Consider the following 22,637-nt stretch of genomic DNA (forward strand, 5'->3'; position numbering starts at 1 on the left):
TTCTGTGAAATATATTCATTTTAGTAGAATTTACCTGCAAATAATTTTTCTTAATTCTTTATTGTTGTAAGCCACCCAGAGTCACTTGCTGAGATGGGCAGCTATAGAAATCAAATAAATAAATAAATAAATAAATCTGAAATCCAAAATAAGCCACATTTAAGCAGGATCTTAGAATTTCTTTGTTCCCTGAAATGGGTTTCAAAGTTGGTGTGAGAACATAACTAGCTCAGGAATTTAAATAGAGCTCTGCTGGATCAGACCAACAACCATTCTTCTTTTACTAACTGGCCAGTTTGGTATCTTTATGAAGCTTACATATAGGTATAAAGGTACAAAATGCTTCTGAGCATGACATTTCCATTTACCTCTCCAGGCTAGTAGGCATTAACAGAGTTACCTTCCTTGAATGTACTTCTGCTACATTTTTTACTGTAATGTTCCCTTGAAGAAATGAAACACTCTCTACTATTTATGCACTCATTACCATTTGGTGTCTCTTAATATTCTGCTCACTTGTTTTGAATGGTTTGCTAGAGAGTAGCAGTTTATGGATCTTTCTGCACTTTTTTTTTTGGTCTACTTAGAGACCAAAACAACAAATGAGGAGGCTGAACTAGAGAGGCATCTCAGTAGGAGTCACTAACATATTGGCTGCTTCATGCTCAGGAAAAGGGTTTGCTGGCAAATTATAAAGGTTGGCAATATGGCTGGCATGACCTTAACTAGAAAAATTGCCAAAGAAACAATATATTTATTATCTAAACAGTCCTTTGCTTACACACGTACATGCCGTTATAGAGGATGGTCTGATATTACAGTGCAGAATTTTTAAGTTCTACCTCGAGGCAAATCTCATACTAGCAAAAATGAAAGTGTGAAATGCTTTTTAATGTATATTTAACAACAGATAGTCTGGTGATTACTGATGTGTATTCTCCCTGGACTTTTCCCTTGCTATCAAAAGGTAATATTAAAACACAGTTTTACACATTTATGGTATCTGCAATGATCAGATGTTTACTTTTAAAAATGCTTGCTACTTTTATTTATTAAAAATGGCAAAAAGCCATCATATTTTCGCTGTAACCAAATTCAGATTACACAGTAACAGCATTTCCATGAATTAAAACAGTGGAATTTGCCTAGTTTTTTTTAATTTGGTTGATATAAAATTAAATTTTAAACATTCCTTGGGAATAGGAAAAAATGTACTAAAGTTTTTCTTAAAATTTTATGTTGCCTTTTTAAATTTCCATCTCAGTTATAATGTCTAGCTATGTATTGTATTTATTAATTTGTTTAAAAAACAAACCTTTAGAATTGCATTCCAGTATTATCCAAGAAGCATATTGTATGCTACTAAATGTATATTTCAAATATTTCCTGTAGTGACACTGTTTAACAATGACTGAAAGTGCATTCTTTGGTATTTTTGGTGCAATGTACAGTGAGAATTCACCTCCCATTCGAATGAATGTTAATCGTATGGTATATGGGCCTTTATTGCTTAAGAAAGATCTATAGTTTAGTCCACAAAGGACATGATTGAAGGTAGCTTTGTTCACAAAAACCAGTGGTTTACACTAGTGTTTGTTCTGACATGATTAAACCACTATGTTTCTTTGACTCCAATTATTATGTTTGCATGGTAGTAAAGTTTGCTTTCAACCAAGTGTTTGCATGTAGTATTCAGAGCTTAGTGTTTGATGAGCAGTCAGCACAGCACTTTCAATCGAAATCGATAATTATGCAGAATCAATAAGGTTTTCTTCTTTTGTGTTTGTCTTTGTTGTTTCTTTGATATGGCCTCTAGGATGCTGCAGGCAAAGTGCTGGACCGCTGGGCCATCATGTCCAGGGAAGAAGAGATTATTACCCTTCAGCAGTTTTTGAGGTTTGGAGAAACCAAATCCATTGTGGAGCTGATGGCAATTCAAGAAAAAGAAGGGCAGGCAGTCGCTGTTCCATCTTCAAAGACAGACTCAGACATTCGGACTTTTATTGAAAGCAATAATCGAACCAGGAGCCCAAGTCTCCTTGCTCACTTGGAGAACAGCAACCCTTCCAGCATTCATCATTTTGAAAACATCCCAAACAGCCTAGCATTCCTGCTACCATTTCAATACATAAATCCAGTCTCTGCTCCTCTACTGGGCTTGCCTCCGAATGGGCTCCTGCTGGAACAGTCAACGCTGAGACTGCGTGAGCCAAGCCTTTCAACTCAAAATGAATATAATGAAAGCAGTGAATCTGAAGTTTCCCCAGCACCTTTCAAGAATGAGCAGACCTCCAGCAGGAATGCCTTGACCAGCATCACAAATGTAGAGCCCAAAACTGAGCCAACTTCAGTTTCCCCTGTTCAGACTTCTACCCCAGTCAGTGATTTATCCAAACCCGAACATACAAAAAGCTCTTTCAGAATTCACAGAATGAGAAGGATGGGATCAGCATCACGAAAAGGGAGAGTATTTTGCAATGCATGTGGGAAAACCTTTTATGACAAGGGGACCCTAAAAATCCACTACAATGCAGTCCATCTTAAGATCAAACATCGATGTACTATTGAAGGTTGTAACATGGTCTTCAGTTCACTTAGAAGTCGCAACCGCCACAGTGCTAACCCCAATCCCCGACTTCATATGCCCATGTTAAGAAACAATCGAGACAAGGATCTCATCCGTGCTACATCTGGTGCTGCTACTCCTGTTATAGCAAGTACAAAGTCCAATCTAACATTAACGAGTCCAGGACGACCTCCAATGGGTTTTACCACTCCCCCATTAGATCCTGTGTTACAAAATCCTCTTCCTAGCCACCTCGTATTTCCAGCTTTAAAGACTGTACAGCCAGTTCCTCCTTTTTACAGAAGTTTACTTACACCTGGGGAGATGGTGAGTCCTCCAACATCATTATCAACTAGTCCATTAATGCCAGCAACTGGCACAATAGAACAGTCTTCTCTCCCTTCAGAATCAACACTATCTACAGGGATGATGCCCAGCCAAGAAACAAATGCTGACCTTGCCCCTAAGAAAAAGCCACGAAAGTCAAGCATGCCTGTAAAAATAGAGAAGGAAATCATTGATACTGCTGATGAGTTTGATTATGAAGATGAGGAAGTTAATGATAACAGAAGCATAGCTAATGATGGTGGTCATGACAATCATTGCCATTCTCAGGAGGAGATGAGCCCTGGGTTGTCTGTGAAGGACTTCTCAAAAAATGGGCAAAACAGGTGCATTTCAAGGACGGAGCTAAGAAGGACAGATAGTATGACATCAGAGGACCAAGAGCATGAAAGAGACTATGAAAATGAGTCTGAATCCTCAGAGCCAAAACTGTGTGAGGAATCCATGGAAGGGGATGAACACACATTACATGAAAGAAGTAACAAGTCTATGTTAAACCATGAAAGACCAGATGAGAACCACCATGATGCTTCCCACCACAGTGAAGTTAAAGTCAAGGAAGAGTTTACAGACCCTACATATGAGATGTTTTACATGAGCCAATATGGACTTTATAATGGAGGCAGTCCCAGCATGGCTGCTCTCCATGAAAGCTTCGCTTCATCATTCAATTATAACAGCCCTCAGAAATTCTCTCCAGAAGGCGATTTGTGCTCAAGTCCAGATCCCAAGATCTGTTATGTGTGCAAGAAGAGTTTCAAGAGTTCCTATAGCGTGAAACTCCATTATAGGAACGTTCATTTAAAGGAGATGCATGTCTGCACAGTGGCTGGCTGCAATGCTGCTTTCCCCTCCCGAAGAAGCAGAGACAGGTCAGTAAATACTGAATTTATTAACTGATTTTTGTTGTTGTTTTCTTAAGCCACCTAAGAAAACCAAGCATAGGCTTTATACCAAATATATTTAAATGATATGAATGGCATATTCCTTTGATATAAGATTGGGTAAACAACCTGGTGGTCTCTAGATATTGTAACTACAACAAGTCCCAATCAGCATATCAGTGGACAGTGATAATGGGAGCTTTTATACAAAAATAACTAAAAGATACCACGTTGCCTTTCCTTGATCCAAGAAGTCTTTCATTAGCTTTGTTTCTTGCTTTTCTCGATGTCTAGATCTGTATGCAAACATTGAGCCATCACATTATATAATATAATGAATGCCTTGGAAATAGAAGTGCAAATACAATGGGACAGTACGTTCTTCACTGCAGTTCTCTGTATCTTAATTAACTCTTGTTTCCATTTGTAAACAAAGATCCCATTTCTCTGGATGATTGTCTCTTACATTAGCTATTCCATATAGACCATTCCTGAATAGGGGAATGTCAATATGTGGGACAGATGGATAGACAGACAGACATGCATGCATACAGATAGCCTGTGCACACAGATACTGTCACTACTATTAAATTCAATGTCTTACTTATTCAAATATTTAAAAGTTCCTATTTCAATTTTTGAAAAGCGGCATGAAACTTTTATTTAAAATATAAGCCAAAACATGTGGTGACCGCTGATTATAGTTTTCACCATTCCATGAGGCTGTTAAGTATCCTGTTAATAATCAACATGCATGATGATGATGATGATGATGATGATGATGATGAAATGCAGCGTTGTAGATTTGGACAAACCCCATCAAATGAATGAAAGAAGCAATTTTAGGTAGATTCTTTTATTCATATGGGTGCATTTTGTACCCTACCCTGCATGTTACGTAAATCCCAGTTTATTCAGCTGAGCGCTACACACACAAATAAAGAGAAGCTCAGACATATTTTTAAAATTAATAAGGACCTTTTCTTCTGCTGGACATTTAGATGATATCACGCAACAGTTATGCTGCATCAAGTCTGAAATAGTTTAGTTTAAACGGAAGCAGCTGGCTCTAAATAGTTTGGTTCCTTTTTTTATTCCAAAAAAGTAAGGTAGATGGAATTTGCCAAAGTGGGTCAGTGGCAGGCTAACACAGCTTTTCCATGCTTATGGATTTAAACACACATAAACTTGCAAATGTAACAAATAGGCAACATATATTCATGCATACATATAAATATAGCAATTAAAAAAGAACACTAATGCAGCTCAGAGAATGTTAACCGTCGACCGTAATCAGTTGCTGTTCACACGATACAGGCATTCCCAAGAAGGAAAAGCAACAACTACTTCATAATCTGTTGGATTGCAATCAGTTCCTATGTCTTGCTAAGTGAAATTGTTGCAAATTATTTAGTGACAACTGATAAAAATGTGTTTCTGGTCTTCCTTCACCAAGTTTCATCTGCAATACACACACACGTTATGCTTTTCAGTGAACTCCCACCCTTGTTAAAATGTAATCCTATTTTCTTTTAACTAGGTTTGGTTAGTCTTCATACAGTTCTACCTTGTAAAGGCAGAGGAGGAGAAGGGAGGGAAATAAACTGAACAGGTGGAGTTTGAGGGGCAAAAAAGTGTGGCCCACCAGCATCCTGTTTGCACTACCCCCAGCTTTCAGTAATGGATAAGCCAAAAAAACCCACCTCTCCTTTATTTCATCGGGCAGTTATTTGCAAGGTGCCCTTGACATACATCACAAAACATGGTAGAATTCTTACTGCAGAAATTGGGCATCCCTCATGTAGGTGATTATCTGAACTGTAGCAAAACTCTATTTACATCTGTTTAATGTTTAAAAGTAATAGCAATATGCTAAAAGTGGGCAGGATCCAAGGAACTATGAAACTGAATCCTGACTAGACTCGTCCAGTGGAGAAATAGCCCACTGGTTAATTTGGGGGTGGGGAGGTGTGTGTGTTTGCAAAGAAATTTGCAGTAAACATGAAAAATAAGTGATCTTTTAAAAGTTAAACCTTTCAGTATTTTAGGCCCTGTTGTGTGAGCTAAAGTAATTCTTCAGATCCTGATCTGTGTTCACTTGGAAGTAAATTCCAATGGATTCAGTGAGATGTACTTGTGTATAAGCATAGATAATACTGCGATGTTACACTCTCTGAAGTCAAAAGGATTCACTTCATCTAAATTGTAGTTTGGTTTAGTTTATCCTGCTGTCCTGTAATTTGTTTTCTGAAGATTTGTTAAAAGTTCACATTAGGAACTTGCATTTCAGCACTACCCCTCAGTCAAATACATTTTTTTTTCCTTTAATATCAGAAAATCAATTGACAAGGACTATGATCGTGTTTGTTGTAAAATATTACAAAGGCAAATCTACCTAGGAGAACATTTTGGTAAATTTCTTCTATTAAAAATGAATTTAGATCTTACAGTTAATGGGCAGCAATATTTGTTGCACATGACTGTGTATCATAATGAAATTCATTTTCTGATCATTTTTTAAATGCTATTCTCTGAAAATAGAGAACAGTCACTAATATTCACTACCCAAAGCTTTGAGTTAAATTGTTTATAACAAATCACAGCAACATATTTGAATTTCAGTGTAACTTTAAATATAACTTATATATAGATGTTCTACATTCCAGAATAAAATCTAGGTATCAAATATCATGTTCGAGAATATAGAACCTTTTTTTTTTCTCAGCCACGGCACACAGACACAATATGCTCTGGATTTCTATAATTATAACAGTAAGTGAACTTCAGAAATGCAAATTATTTATGCCATTCATGAAGTAAAAAAATACTTAATTTTTTTTAATAAGAAAGAATTATAAGCTTTTCAGAATATAAAATTTGGAAATATGAATTTCAAAATTCCAATAGGTTTAGCAAAAACACTAGTAGCTTTTACATACATTTAAGAAATAAATCATAGGGACACTTATTTTGGAATGTATTATTTCACAATCTGATGTTAACCATAATTGGATGGTTAACTGGAACACAAAACAGAATATGATGAAGGAAAGCTACTTTGGAATTAAGTGGTGATCTTGCACTTGGTTACATCATAATGAATTTTGAAAATTCTAACCTACCAATATATAAATACATTTGAGATTAAGAATTAATGTTTTATTATTAATTCTTCAGATCAATGTTAAGCTTCTTACTAATTCTAAATGATTAGATAAGTGTTTGAGGTATTATTTAGTTTAATGAACTTTTCTATGAGGTAACATTTTTTTCTTGACTCTCTGAGAGATTACTTCTTAAAGGAAATTTTATAAAAGAATCTTATGACCTGTCTAGTCCTTTAGAAAGCAAAGGCAGCCTTGAACATACACGGTCTTACTTACTTCGTTGCCAGATAAGTAGAGGAATAATAATGGAAAGGGAATAAACTTCAATCAATTTAATGGGCATTAGAACCCAGTTGTAGCCATTCCGGCAGTAATTGATGTAACAGAAGTGTGACATTTCTAATGTAATGTGTACATGAAGAATGTCACGTGTTACCATTAAAACTAAGACACAATTTGAGCACTTCTATAGTACTAATTGCATTTTGTCAATGGCTTGAGTACATGACTATATTTATGAAAATGAAATTTAATTATCTCTTTCAACAAATAAACTCTTATTAGAAGAAAGAGGGGAGTTATCCCAAAGAATAGGCTTGTGGCCATGGAGGGTTATTCTTTCTTCCTTTTTTAAATAAATTTTACTAGGTTTCAAGAGAAGAATGAAAACTAAAAAACCAAAAACTACAAAGAAGGAAAAAGAACTAAAAAGGTGCAAAAACACAAGAGAACTTTTTTTTTCAAATTTACAGAGAGATGTGGCTTCTGACTTTTAACAGCAAGTTTACAGAAAAATTTCCATAATCAATCTCTTACTCTATATTAAACCAGAACCACATTATTTCTATAAATCATTCCACTTTGACACATAATAAAAATCACTAAGTACAGTTACTCCTCCCCCTTATATTAATTTTTTAAAAAAATATCATATAAACCTCCTAAACATCTTTCTTCCCTCCAAAAGATAACATGTATTTCATTATTCTCTTCCTACCACTATTCTGTACGTTTATTTCTACTAAAATAAGAATCAAATTAAAAAGCACATAGATTGTCTGTTATTATACTTGATAATACAACAGTTTTAGTAATCTTAATCTTAATAAACCCAAAAAAACAAGGACAATTCAAAACAGTAACCTGTTCCAGCCTTTTTTTTTAAAAAAAAAAAGTAATCCCAAAAATAACAATAAGCACCAAGACAGCCAGCTTCTCCTTGCTGTAGAAAGCCTCTCTTAGGGTACACATACTTAAAAGAAATATAAATTGGGTGATTTAGAAATGGTTTTAGTGTCCCTTTAAGGCTATAGCACAGCTTAGAAAGTGATGACGTCCCCGCCTCCTGGCTAGCTCTTACCAGTTGTATGCAAAACGCTGTTTGCGATCTTCAGGCTGCAAGCAGCCGTCTGGAGGACAGTTGGGGTGATTCCTGGTGTTTTCCTTTATCTGGAAAACATTTCTGGGCTTTAGGAGAACCTGCCTGAGCCCTGAAAAAGTCACCTCTGCCCGCTAAGCCTGCAGGGACACTCAGTCCTCCATTCCCCACCGGAAGCTTGGTTATTTTTTCAATAATATGCATTAAAAATAACAAAAAAGAGACTTAAATGTTAAGCACTGATTAATATTTTTGTACTGATATCTGATTTATCCTTCAAGGCATATGGCCTCTCATATTCAACATGCTTTAACAACTGAAATGGAAAAAAGAGAGAGGTATTGAGTTGGTCAAGACATAAGCTCAGCATAATCTGGTTACAGCCTTGCTATCTTCTGCCTGTGGGCCTGAGCATTCCGAATGGCATTCTAATAATTGTCTTTGATGCTAGCCCTTCTTGTTTATCCACTTGTCATGCGGATAACACAATTTTCATTGTGACACCAAAGGCTTCTTAATAAAAACATAGGGTCTTACTTAAAACGGCGTCTTCCAGGAAAATCTTGATACTCTCAGCTTCAGAGAAGCCTTGGACAAGTAATGGCTAGGCAATATATTTTCTCAGTGGCCTAGTTGAGATTAGGATGCCCATAGGCTTTGCAACTGTATAGAGATAGATGCCCACATGGGGCTTGTGAGATGTTTGAAAGTTGAAAAAATTTACTGCTTTCATTTTTATCACTCTTAAACATGCTAATAAGTTAATCTCCATTTTCTGTTGCTATCAGCAATTGGCAGTGTACATCTTCCTTGTTACTCGGGTCTAGGTCGCGACTCTTCTGCATAGGCAGACATGTTACTTCACTTTTTCATTTCCTGGATTCATGTAAAATAAATTCATCTGCAGTACCACTGTTAACTGCTTCAAGTTACAAGACAGGCATTGCCTTTCTCTGAGTAAAGGATGCTAATTGTTAACATTTCTCTTTAAATTTTCACAGAACAAAAAGCATGTGTGTTTGTCTGCAAGGTGGGAAAGGTGATTCAACTCCCTGAATAAATTTAAAAACAAAATAATATTTGCTCAGGGTGATTTATAAATAAATATGAGGCAACTATTGGTGCCAAGTGTGATTCTGCCATTAGGTTGCTAGTTAAATCAGTCCAGATTTAAACTTGTAAACTCCTTGATTTGTATGGAGAAAGACATCTGGATTGGGTTTATTAAAATCTGCTGATGTTTCCAGAACTAAATTTGTGTGGAGATAGGCCTCTGGGTAGATAGATCAAGAAAGCGGAAGCATACTACTTGCTCATCTGGTTACCTGACTTCCAGCCCTGTACAGGTGTGCTTGAATAAATTAACATTAAATAAGTCCGATGAGCCACCGCATACATTATCAACAAAGGTGAAGATGTGAACAAATACTACCTGCCTCCTGTTATCACTTCTTGAACACAACAGCAACCATCCCCCCTCCTTTTCCAATCATCCCGCTAGGTTTTGAAACTTACAAAGTTAACTTTTGGAAATTGCTTTCCCAATGAATGTATGCAATTTTGGGGAACCCATAAGTACTACTAGAAAGAAGGTACTTTATACTAGGTTCTGGTGACCTTAAATGCATGTGTAATTAATTGTGACTTAATAAGAGAAGATACGGCACTTGAAGGTGTTAGCTCTTTGCGTAACAATTTAATAAAACAATTTAAAAGTGCTTCTTTTCTTTTTGAAAAATATACATTTCCAGGCATACTTTCAATTGTGCTTTAGCTTGAAGCCATTTTGCTGGCGAGTTGGGACTGCTCTGCAAGGCAAGGAATTTGTTTCTTGCCTTGCCAAATCAACCATGCAATCAGGCAGTGTCTTCTGTTCATAATGTCTTCTTTCTATGATTAGTTAATTTTCTAACTTCATAAGAAAAAATATCAGAAGTAAATAATGGCTGGCTTTGCATTTTTTCCCCTGCTGCATTCCTCTTCCTCTGCAAACAGTTTGGTCTGAAAGTGGCTAGGGAATTCTACTTTCTTAAAATACTTGGCAAAATGGGATAGTATTATCTTAGATCCTCAGTGACTGATCAGAGATAAATGAACTGCAGAGTTCTTCATCCATTGTCCCAAGCGAATGCTTTTTCTAACTAGATAAAGGCATATATAGTTCGCTATAATCACATACATCCCCGCCCCCGCCCGGTCTCAGTGAAATCTCTCTTAGTGATGTAGCAATCCATTTGCAAACAATTTGCAGACGCTGTTGAAAAGTATCATATAAAATATAGAATACCATTGCTAATGTTAGCAGTGCTAGAATGTGAAGCCTTCCCAAAAAGCTAGGAAAAGTGGAGTGAGGTGGGACTAAGTTTTTTAAGTTGGATAAAATAAATAATTCTTCACAAGGATATGCAGGGAAATAATGAAGTTGATAGAAACGTGGATTGTTCGATATTTGTTTGCAGCGTTAAAACAGTGTCTAAGTTCACAACTAGGAGTGATTTGACTGTAACCAGGCAATTTTAAAACAATGCAATCCTGTCAAAAAAATTGATATTGCAGGAAAGTTAAGCTAAATCATGGAGTTAATTGCTTTTCTTAGAGAGTTGGAGGTGCTTTTCTTGAAACTTAATGACCATACATACTGATGAAGAAGAAGATATAATAGAATTTTTATTTAAAAAGGTGGGTTTTGGCCAGTGGGGAAGGGGACTAGGACTAAATATGTATTATACTATAAAGATTAGGACAGTCAGCAGAGATAAGAGATGGATTAAAAGAACTTCTTAAATAAAGCCATGCGTGAAGGACATTTTAATCAGGGTCCTATGTTTCACACTCATTCTTCCAGATCAGAATTACTTACTTGATTTTCACAGAACCATAATATGGCTCCCCCAAAAGTGGCCTCAGGAAGAGTCTTCCTGTTGATGTTAAGTTCAATGCTGCATCACTTTTACATCTTTTATTTTTGCATTCTTCTCCCCCTGAACATTAGCTGTTAAGGCCCACTATTAAAAACTCAATATTTACGTGGTAGTTTACATTTTACTGAAGTGTATCATTGCCTTTATTGCCCTATAAATGTGCAATTATTAGACAGTACTGTAATATCAATTAAATCTGGAGTAATATCAGTGGTTAGTCAAAATATCGGTCTCAAGCTTGAGCTTTGGGAGGCGAGGCCTTTTAATGAGATTTGAAAGGAGCTAATTCTCTTGTTTTCTAGGATCAGAAATTTCCAGGTAGATATTCTTAGATCAGCATTACTGCAAAGATCTTTGTTGAATGCAGGATACTTTAACTTTCTAATGTACATTTTATCCGAAAAGATTTGAACACTTATGTGGACAAGAAAGCTTTTCCCCACAAAAACTTGTGATTTGCCCAAAGTAGTACGTTGTAAATACATAACCCATAGGCTTAATTGCAAAGACGTATTTTTTTCTGTAAAATTCAAAGGTCAGGCTGGGATTCACTTGAACGACATTTTGCAATGGTAGCCATTCATTTTCATAATGTTTCTAAATTCCAATTTCCATATCAAATTTAATACAAAAATTCATGATATAGTGCAAAACAGTTGACTTGTAGGTTATGAAGTTCCTTTACTTTTTTAAAGTCCTTGCCAGAACAGTTCTTTCTTTCTTATTCATCTAAATCACTTTGTCCCATAATTAAACTTGAGATCAAAATACAAAAAGAAGACAGTTAAGTTTTATGTTTGTACATCTCAAGTACTATTTTTGCATCCAGCCCTCAGGAAGCCTGTTGGAGGATATTTATACAGGTTTCCGCTGACAGTCCTTGAATTTTCTTTTAAAAGATTGAGAATGAGAAAAACCACATGATCAGTTGCATTCTTGAACACAGGCATTTTAGAAGTGGCTGAGGTACCCTGGCTAGCATGCATACAGTGATTTTCAAGATTTCTTAAGAAAGGGTACCCATTCAGTGAATCCAGAAGGCAGCATCTCCGCTGGAGAAACCTCTGAAGTTTGATAACCATATATAGAAACAGCACTTATTCTACAGGCTTTTTAGCCTGTACAGTCACAAAGGGGGCACAGCTGGGTCACTCGGCTCACTAGTAATTGTGTTTTACAGACTTCTAAAGCAATTGGCTCAGTCAGTCCCAATTCAATAAAAGTGGAAAGCGAGAGCACTTTTGTTCTTCTCTTCCTTTTTTTTTTTTTACTTGAAATTATTTCATTCAGCAGTCTGTCTTTTTTATTACCAGGACTTGACATTAGCACTCCAAGCTATATTAGCATCCATTTCAGCAGTTCGGTAATGGTATTAAAAAAACACTTAACTTCAACGGTGAATGGTTGTATGACAGTGCCATAAAAATCCACATTAAAAAAAAATCTTATGTATTTGTCTCTGAAAATTTTTTCTACTTGTTTAACCACTTCAAAACTGTGTTGTCATTTATAAGGACTTTCTCCCTAAAGGAAGCTGCAGTGAATACTGTAAGTCTACATGCCCCTGCCCCCCAAAAGTCAGAAACCATTTTAAAAGTAAAACATAGGAACTGAAATATAAGCTGCTTCATTATTAGAGAAGAATAAGACTCCATTTATTTTGTCTCTTCTAAAGCATACTGATGCCATGAAAAAATGCCTGTTGGGTTCAATAAGTAATTAAAACAGAAGGAAACCAAGAAAAGACTAATAATCTCAAAATACCAGAGGTAAAAGTCTTTGATATCTTACATGTTTGGGAGATTTGTTTTGAACCCGGCACTCTTTTTTGTACTTGGAATGAGACCTTAAGTACCTTGGCAGTCTTGAAGCTTATAAATGACAAGATCAGGTTCTAAATTTTGATTAAACATTCTGTAATTAATCAATAGTAGATATGAAGCAGTTGTTGGGGTCCAGAGCTGTAAAAAGCTTGAGACATAAAACATTACAAAGTAATTAGAGTGCGCTCCTTCACAAGAGAAAGGATTGCCTTCAATAAAGAGGTAAATGATAGCATCGTGTTTATTGTGGACGTAGGCAGCCAGTGCAATATGATAAACTGCAGGAGATACACATATCAGTAATCATCTGCATTATTAGTGTCATTAATCATAATTCTAAAAATATGACAGCAGCTGCCAACTTTTGACCAATTTTCCTTCTACCTGTTGGCCATTATAACTTCACTAACAGACTGCAGAGCTCCTGTGTATGTGGCAGTTTTGCATTGAGAATGAAAGGTTAATTATATTTCAGCTGCTGATTCCTTCTCTCCTTGGAAAAGCCTTTGCACTTTGACAATCCCAGGAGCTCAGTGCTGTTAAACCAGTGAAAATACTTTATTGAAATTCTCTTTGTTGGTCAGGAATGAGTAGATGTGATATAAGCATCAGTCTGGGACAGTTGCGTACAGTTCTTGCTCCAGAGTAGTCCTGGAAAAAAATCGATTAATTTTTCCTCTTTGCTTGGCCTCCTATGAATAGGTTTTTTTAAAAAACAAAACAAAACCTCTCCAAATTTAATATCCAGTAACAAGAGAACATAGGAAGCAATTCCATTAGATCCCAACATTGCAGGCTAGAACTGGCATAGATACATCTATTCTGGTAATCTACTACTAAAGCTTAGAAAGGCAATTACTAAAAATGTTTTAAAAAGTGTGTGTGAGGGAACATTATAGGTCAGAAATCAAAACAGTATCCAACTAGCTGTGCTTGAGAAATATTATCACAATATTCAAATTTAAATTCTTGCAAAAATAGTTTAGTTCCTAAATAAACTTTGATTTTTAACTTTTGCAATTAGTTGCCAGATCTTGTTTCTTTGTGTTCACACCGTAGTTCATAGTTAAAATGTTACTTCAAGTCAAGAACTTTTGACTTTCATGTAATTCCTGTAATTTCAAACCTAGTCGACATAATTCATTCAAATTCCTTTCTAGCTGGGAATGTTACAAAGTTAAATTATTCCCAATATAATAACCTTAATTCAAGGTAGATCAAAAGTTTCTCAAAGTTCATCATGCCCTAACTGAAGAATCTAATGATAACTTTGATTCATGAACTGAACCATCAGAATGAATGCAGCTCAGGCTTTCATATAATCTCAGTGCTTTTCACCAGTCATTTTCAGCCTCTGGCTGTGAGGCACTCAGCAGCTGAACCAAGTCAAGGTGCATACACGTGTGAATAAGTTTTTCAACTCACAGTGCATTCCAGAAGTGGAAGACATTGTTATAATCTCTCTGGAAAAATTGGCTGTGGATGCTTCTGCACAATTTGTTAAATCACTCTGGCTGGTTAATGTGAAATGTGTTCATCATCACACTGTGCAGTTCCTTAAGCCAGGTTGGTAACTCCTCTGTGGTGTGATGATGTGTGTATACAGCATAGCTGCCATTTCTGGGTACCACAGACCGGTATTTGAGACCAGCAAATAACAGTTTTATGGCATAAGAGAAGAGGTAGCTAAAATCCAGATGTGTGTGGGTAGCATACTAATGGCTGTAGTATAATATGGCATTGATGCAGATAGACCTGTGAAGTCAAATGCTATGGATGGAGATTTCAGGGAATTTGTTTCCTGTTTTTTTCTAAAATTTGTGTCCCACCTATCCTTCCACCTCATGGATCCTGAGTTCAGAAATTCCTAAATATTGTGAGAATATTCTTAGGACAATAAATTGGCATGAATTTTGGATCAAGTATTTTGCTTAAAAAATCACTCTCAGTTCAAATGATCTTCCATGCAATAAATCTCAGGAATTGGTATTCATTAAAAAAGAATTTGGCCTTTCATGGATGGCATACAGAAGATCCATAAAAGCCACTGAAGCCACGCTCCTCAGGTATGTATGAATTGCTTGTGTGCAGATAGCTTGCAAACATTCTGGAGACGGGGGAAGAATTGATAATCTCAAACAATTAACTAGGACTGCTAATTACCATTAAGTTAGTCTGCTGCCAACTGTGCATAAAGATATGATCTAAACACAGTGCTTATTCCATACAGTTCCTTGGTTTATTTTGGCAAAGCCTGGCCATTTTTTTCCTTTCCATGATACTGACTAATTTGGGATGTTAGAAACTTTCAGTCTCCCCATCACCACCGCTTTCTTCCTCCATAATGAGGTGGTTTGCATCAAGCCAGCTTGTAAAGTATGAGCTGAAAGTGCTACAGTTCAACATTTTGGAGTAACTCTGGCAACTGGTCCAGTGGTAATGCTTTTTGTTTGTAATGTCTTTTGATCTTAACTAATAACAATAGTAATATATTAAGATTATGTCTTGACCTCAATGCTTTTGAGCCAATGCAGCTGTTGGAAAATGTAATTCTGTTCACACCATAAGACTCATTTCATTTAACACCTCAACAGGTATGTACTGAATTACCAAGCCTTGCTGGAGTGGCAGACTCTCCCATTTTAGCTTTACAAGAAGCTGTGCAGGCAAAAAGGCCCAGCCAAGAGAAAATGCCCTGGTAAACTCAGAAGAATCACTTGCTCCAGGGGCGCGTGTGCAGCCTGCACAGATGTCGTATTGATATTAACACTTGTGAGCATTCTGAGTGATAAAAATTGCTTCCCTTTTGCTCCGGCACTGCATTTTGTATGCAAAAGGCTTAGCCGCCCCTGCCAGTTACCCAATAATTCTCCCTAACATTTCCCGACTTACAATATTTATAAAGTTGCAAAGTGGAGTAAACAAACCATCTGTTTGGCTTTACCATATATGTCATGCTCTCTTATTAGCATATTACGATTCATTTAGTAAACAAATTTGGTGATTTTGCTCGTGTCAAAGTCAGAGGGAGCTAGAAGATGATTAACATTCCTGGGACAGGCGCATTAATACGTTGCTTCCTCTGCACAGCTAAGTGGCTCCTCAGGAGAATTGCTCCTTGTTGACAAGAAGAGACTGTCAATTTTGTTTGCCTGCCACATTACGGGCCGTAAGGGGATGGGGAGTCCTGAGAGCAAGAAGCAGTGGAGGCAGCATCGCTCACTGCAGAGTGAGAAAAGAAGCCTAATTCTGATAAATGGCCAAGCCCAACACATCCTACCTGTTATTACAACAGACGTGCCATATCTGTGCAGTAAATTAGTTAAACCCCCAAAGAGTTTGGTGAGAGCTTATCTTCAAGTGAATAATTTGAGTGGAGAGGGAGCTGCCTTCGTGACCAGTGTGAATGATTGGTTTCATAGTGACTAAGTTCCACATCTTGAATTTGCAAGAATTTGCTTGTTCTTCATTTCCTGCATTTAATAAGCGCTTCTTTACTTCTTTTTTTTTAATAGGTGCTGAACTGTTTTTTACCTTTTGGATTTTCTTCCTATAAAAGGTTAATATTTTCTCAGATTCTATGCAATTTGTAAAAGCTTTAGTAACAAATGTTGCTCGTGGTGGCTGGGGTTGAATTGCATTTCACTGAGGGGCACAATGTCCTGCCGGCAACTACTGCACTGACATAGGAGCAGTGAAAATAACGCCTATTAAGCATCATCAGTTATGGAAACACCTGATATTGAACCCTGCAGAAAAGAAGAGGATGTACATATTTTTCTGTGAGATTCATTTGGATAGTACTTTTTTCTCAGTGTTGAAAAGTCAGGACTAAAGAGAGAATTCATGGAAACTGAGTCAAGAAATAGTTTTGTTATTTCTAGGTTTCAGTCTCTATCCATAATTAGCCAAAGTGCTATTATCTGCTCATTGTTATTTTGAACATATAGGGAAAACAGGGCTCTATATGTATATTTCTAAATGTGGAGTACAAGGAAGAATTGCAGGATTATGCCATGTTGCTCAGTATGCAGTCTGCCTGGTCTTATAGTATACTGTTGTGGCCAAAAGGTAAAAAAGCAATCAGGTAAAGATAAAGCATGAAGCCTTCCCACTTTTTTTTTTATACAAAAAACTTGTTTTATTAACATTTCATAGAATTACTTTAAAACATAGTTAGAACCTGTATTTATATTGTTGCTCTTCTGCAGTAATTCATCATCTATTTACCTTTAAAATATTGGGTATTGAACTGCATCGTGAATATTCCCTCTAGCTAAGCTGTTCTGAATTTTAGGCCAAAGTAAACATGCAAGCATAAATAAAGCAAAGACCAAACTACTCCAATTTATATGGATTTAGTATAAATGTCTTTTAGCCACCCTTCTTTTGCCAAAATGGGGAAGGAACATCATTTCACAATGAATGTTGCAGACCTAAAGGCAAGTGAATCTCATTGTAGACAAGCTTCAGTTTTCTGGCATTAGGTGAAGAAACATAAAATTTAAATTTCTCCCCCCAAGACTCAGAAAAGAGTTATATCTAGCAATGGTCTCTCCACTTTTGGCTTGTGTTGTATTTGCTACAATCCGATTTGCCCTGCTCTTTTCTTCTTTCTTCTTTGAAGCCTATGGATGTTTTGCCTGAATAAAGAAAGCTTCCAGTAACAAGAAGGGTGAATGATGTGAGAATTCTCTCTTCATGTCAGTGGGTCTAGCTGTGCAGTTTTCCAGAGTGAAATGAATATGATCTATGTTTGGCTAGAGATGCCACCTTCAGAGAACCTCATAAGCTTAAGAAAAGTATCCCCTGGTTGATTTCCATGAACACGCAAAACCATCTAGGAAAGTGTTCCTCCCCCTGTCCCCAGGACCTCCCCAGGTAGGCAAAATTCAAGCCTTCCACTGAGTGCCTCCCTCTTTCTTCTCCAGACCAAGAGTTGTTCCTAGATTTTGTCATGAGTACTGATGGCGAGCAGGAGGGGGCCCCTATCCAGGGGGGAAAACGCATGCATAGTACTGAGGAATTAAGCAGCCATTCAAAGAGACACAGATCAGACCCGCCTTAACTTTCGGGGTTTATCTGTCTGGGTTTTTCCCACGCTTCTTCAGTTTGTTAGGATTCTGTCTTATGTAGCAGTAATAAACACTAGAGACCTACTCCTCGTCTCAGCGTGATTTCTGACTGTTAGGACAGATTTGAAGGCAATGGGCTGGGTAAGGAAGAGGCAAAAGGTGAATAATTGAAACAGCTTACACTTCTGCTTCTGATCTGAAGATGGAGTTGTATTTTTATTAACTTTGCCAGCGCCTTTCTCACGTACTAGTGCTTTAGTGTTTTCAGAACATAGGTTATACATCTGCAAAGTAATAAATAAATAGAAAGATTTAAACCACTTGTATTTGAGAAAAGTATTGGCAAAAATGTATATATTCTGCACAATCCCATGATGCATAGAAAAGTTAACAGTGTCTTAAAAAAATAACAAACGCATGGGCTTAAGGTTGTAAAAATTTGAAATGAAACAAAGCCCAAACTGCCAGATTTAGGGTTTTGAATTCATGTCTCAAAATATATATTGAGATATGATAAATTAGTGAGGGAATGTCAAAATCTGTAAGTAAGAGTCAGCTATTTTGGACATGTGCTGTAACATACTTACTAGGAAGTTAGAAGAAATGAATAGGTTATGCTCAGTACGGTATCTTGACAAATATTAACTACTGTATTAACTACTTTAATTGTCATTGTGTTCTTTGAGGAGCCTTTGGAGCTGTTAGTTTTGTCATGTAATTTATGTTTTGTCAGACTGAGATTTATTCACAATATGCAGAATCTGTCATGTGCTTGTTTAAGTCTTTTTTGACCCAGATATTACAGGTTTTCTTGTTTGTTTGTTTGTTTGTTTTAGAACAAGGGTGGGACACCTCTGGTCTGCACAGTGTGTGTTGCCCCTGGAGCCCCAAGATAATTCTGCCAAAATTTAGCAGCAAACCATCTAAGTGAGATCTTTCTCCCCCACAAGGCCCCCAAGTTTTCTGCAAAAGAAAAAATAAAATAAAGTCAGTGTGGTTAACTCTCCTTTAAAGCATATCACACCTATTTTGGTTTTAAAAAACCAAACAATCCCAAAAATGAACTCGGGGAGTGTTGAAAGTTTTGATCCCATGGGAAAAACTGAAAAAAACAAGTGGGATGCCTTCTTTTGAAGAGTGGCATATTTTAAAACTAAAATAAAAAATTGTGACAGCCCTTGGCTATAAAGATAAATAAATAAAACTGAAAGTACAGTTACCCCCAGTTGCAAAAAGTTGTTTTCCCTTGTTTTTATATAACAAAAATACTTTAAAATATTTACTGATTTGGCTTTGTGTCTATTTTATTTGTAAACTGCCCTAATCAAACTCTGGGTGGTGCATAAAACTAATTAACTTCATATTTTATGCCTTACTTGTTACACAGTGGCACAGCTTCGTTGGATGTGCACAGTCTCTGGATTAGAGCCTGTCACTATTAATTCAGTGGGGCTGCGACACAAGACATACGAAGTGTATAATATATGAAGTAAGGAGGATATTATAAGTCAGATGTGGCCAACCCACCTCCAGGGATTGGAATCATTGGCTTGAAGCCTGAAGGTTTAAGACATCCTGAATTTAGCCTATAACCATAGAGGTGGAATTTCTATTATATTTCAAGTTGCTTCTTCATTGCACTCAAAAGCTAAATTGCTAAATTTGAAAAAACAACAACACACAAAATAGAAAAATAAGCTAAATCATTTTTAGTCAAATTCACTCAATAAATACGTAATTATGTATCAGAATCAATAACCATTATAGAGGAAGTGTTTGAAAAATGCAAAGTCCAGAAATAAATGTTCTTTAAAAGGTAGAAATTACCTAAACTTCATGATATTTTTATATTGAAGTTTTATTATATATTTATTGTTTTATGTTTTAAACTGCCCAGAGGTCCTCCGCTCGGAGGAGATGGGCGGTGACAAATTTGATAAATAAGTAAGTAAGTAAGTTTAGGTTGATATTTCTAAGCATTTGATTTATTTATTTATTTATTTATTTATGTCTTAGATTTAGCTTCTCCTTCAGGAACTCAAGGTAGCCTACAAGGTGTTCTCTCTTTCAGTCTACCCCCTACAGCAACAGCTGTGAGGGGCACATGAGGTAACAGATGGCCCACAGTCACCCAGTGAGCTTCCACAGCTAAGGTTAAATTTGAACCTCCAGCTTCCTGGTTCTCATACAACACCCTATTTTAAAATAATGAACTGAAAAAATGTTGATAGTGCATTACTCCAAAGTGAAAATAGGAACTTTTTAGTGTAGTTGTACTGTAATTTTAATATATTCAGTTATAATTTGTAAAAATGAAGTCTTTGTTAAAGAATCATTTTATCAACATTATAACATTTCTCACCACACTAATACTTTGCCTTATACATTAGTGAAATGATGTATTGTAGAAAGAGCTAAACCTTTACTTGTTTGGTCCCATTTTGCTTTCTCCAAGAAATTGAGTTCTAAGGACCTGTTAATTTATAAATGCAAAGACCTATCCTTTAAATTTATTAATCCTGCTATAGTGTCAGTTCCAAAATATAAAAAGCCTGTAAGATGTCCTATGACCCCTTTCCTGCTTTCTGTCATTGTTTCCACTTTCCATTCATCTGCTTCCTCTAGGCAAATGAACCTAGAAGGAGAACCACTTAGAAGGATAAATCCTTCTCCTTGCTCTGCCTTGTCACTGATTTATGCATATGAACCAGCAACAACATCAAGGAAAAGATGGATCCAGGCCAAGGGCCTGAGGGTCAGCAGTAAACCCATTCTGGTGAGATCTTGCCCAGGTTCTACCCATATAATGAAAAGCAATGTGGGAATTTGAGCTTACATGTGAAATGTTGTTGAAATTTTCATCTTCTTTTTCAGTCTCTGTAGAGTAATTTTTAAAATGTAAGCTAGTTGCCTTTAACTCTTAATCATCAACTCTTAATTAATCAACTGGCTGTAACCTTAAACAGACTGATATAGAAAATAATGTTACAGAATATAGCAAACACCATTATCTTAGTTCCTAGTAAACAAGAAAATATTTTTGTTAGAAAGCATTATATCATAGGTGGGAAACCTTCATGTTTCTGAGTTATACCTGCTAGCACCCCTAACCAGCATAGCTAAGGGTGAGGAGTTCTGGGCTGTATAGTTCTGCAATATCTGAAGGGCCATAGTTCTTTAACTTGCTTTAGATGATAATCCAATATATTTGATACAATTTAGGCAGGGCAACAATACCTGGGCTGTAGAAATCTGGTCAGCCACTAGAAGGAAACAAAGAGGTTCGGAACTTCCAGCTTAATTTAGGTCTCCTTTAATGAACATTTCTTGCTTTTTTCCATGTATTATAGCATCAGTACTTAAGACAAGAGTTGATAGGGGTGAGCTTAGTTTGGTGTTAGTACTGTTAGTTTGGGAGGCACACTTAAGTAAATGTCTTGTTATAATGCACAGTTGTTTTTCTTAGCTATGGGGCCACACTTTGCCTAGGAGTGTGTGCTGCGCTCTAAAAAGTAATATTGTGTGTCTTAATTATATCTTGAACAATTACTAATTAATAAAAAAGCAAAAAAAAAAAGTAATGGATGTGGCTAGGATAAAAACCAGATTTCCAGAAACCAGCACCTTCTTTCATGCATTTAATAATTTCCCCTTTCTAAATTCAAGATTATTTAGTAACAATTCTTTTCTTAAGGGGTGCATTGCCATGCTGGCCCTCCAGTTGTGCACTTATATATGGAAAAACAAGGGCTGGGCATGGATCATAAAAGCCGGAGCAAACTCATAGTCATAAACTATGCCAGAAGAGAAAGGAAAGATTTAGAATTGCCACCAGGTTTTAAACTACAGTGAAATTCAAAACAAATTTAGGGATTCTTTTTCATGGGGGAAAAAAAAGTTTGAGGGAAGCCCCACCACTTTTCGTAAGACTAATGGTATTTTTCAGTTGTTAGTTTTTGCCTAAAGATATCTTTGCAAGCCTCTCTTTAGTGACATACTTGAAGTGCAGAATTAAGCTAAAAGCTCTAAGAACAACCAAGTACTTCAGAACAGTTCCATACAAGCTTATAAATAAGCATAAGAATGATTACTCCTAGGACTGAATAGTAGATAAAACATTTATCTATTAAATAAGTCAGTAATTGGGGCAGACAGGTTATAGAGGTTAATTGTGCTGGGCTCTTACATAGAAGAGGCCAGCAAAGTATGATAAATCAAGGCATTCATTCAATGCAGTTAATGTGCAATCCCTGTGTTCAGATTTGAGGAGTGGGAGAAGTTCCTAACTTATTCCAATTCACCAGACCTTCAATGGACAAACATGGTGGAGAAAAGCAACAGAAAACATGGGGAATTGGGTTCAAGGGTCTCAGGACCCTGGCCATTGGCCTAGAAGTGAATGAGTTGCCCAAATGTGAAGTCCATTTCAACACATGGAACATTTATCTGATCCATGCTAAATTGTATCATATAATGTAAGGTCCCTTGTGTAGCAGTCCAAATATAGCCACGCTTAAAATCAGGCTGACTGCAATCAA

At 36.5% G+C, this 22,637-nt stretch overlaps 1 protein-coding gene across 2 annotated transcripts in view; it reads left to right on the forward strand.

Moving 5' to 3' along the window:
- BNC2 (basonuclin zinc finger protein 2) overlaps nucleotides 1-22,637 on the forward strand; it is a 402,994-nt gene that overhangs the window by 374,903 nt on the left and 5,454 nt on the right. For both annotated transcript variants that reach the window (XM_063295036.1, XM_063295035.1), the window contains one exon: nucleotides 1,817-3,783. In XM_063295036.1, coding sequence (XP_063151106.1) covers nucleotides 1,817-3,783 — 1,967 coding nt within the window. The remainder of the gene's footprint in view (nucleotides 1-1,816; nucleotides 3,784-22,637) is intronic.

Source organism: Candoia aspera, chromosome 2, assembly GCF_035149785.1.
Source record: "Candoia aspera isolate rCanAsp1 chromosome 2, rCanAsp1.hap2, whole genome shotgun sequence".
Lineage (NCBI taxonomy): Eukaryota > Metazoa > Chordata > Lepidosauria > Squamata > Boidae > Candoia > Candoia aspera.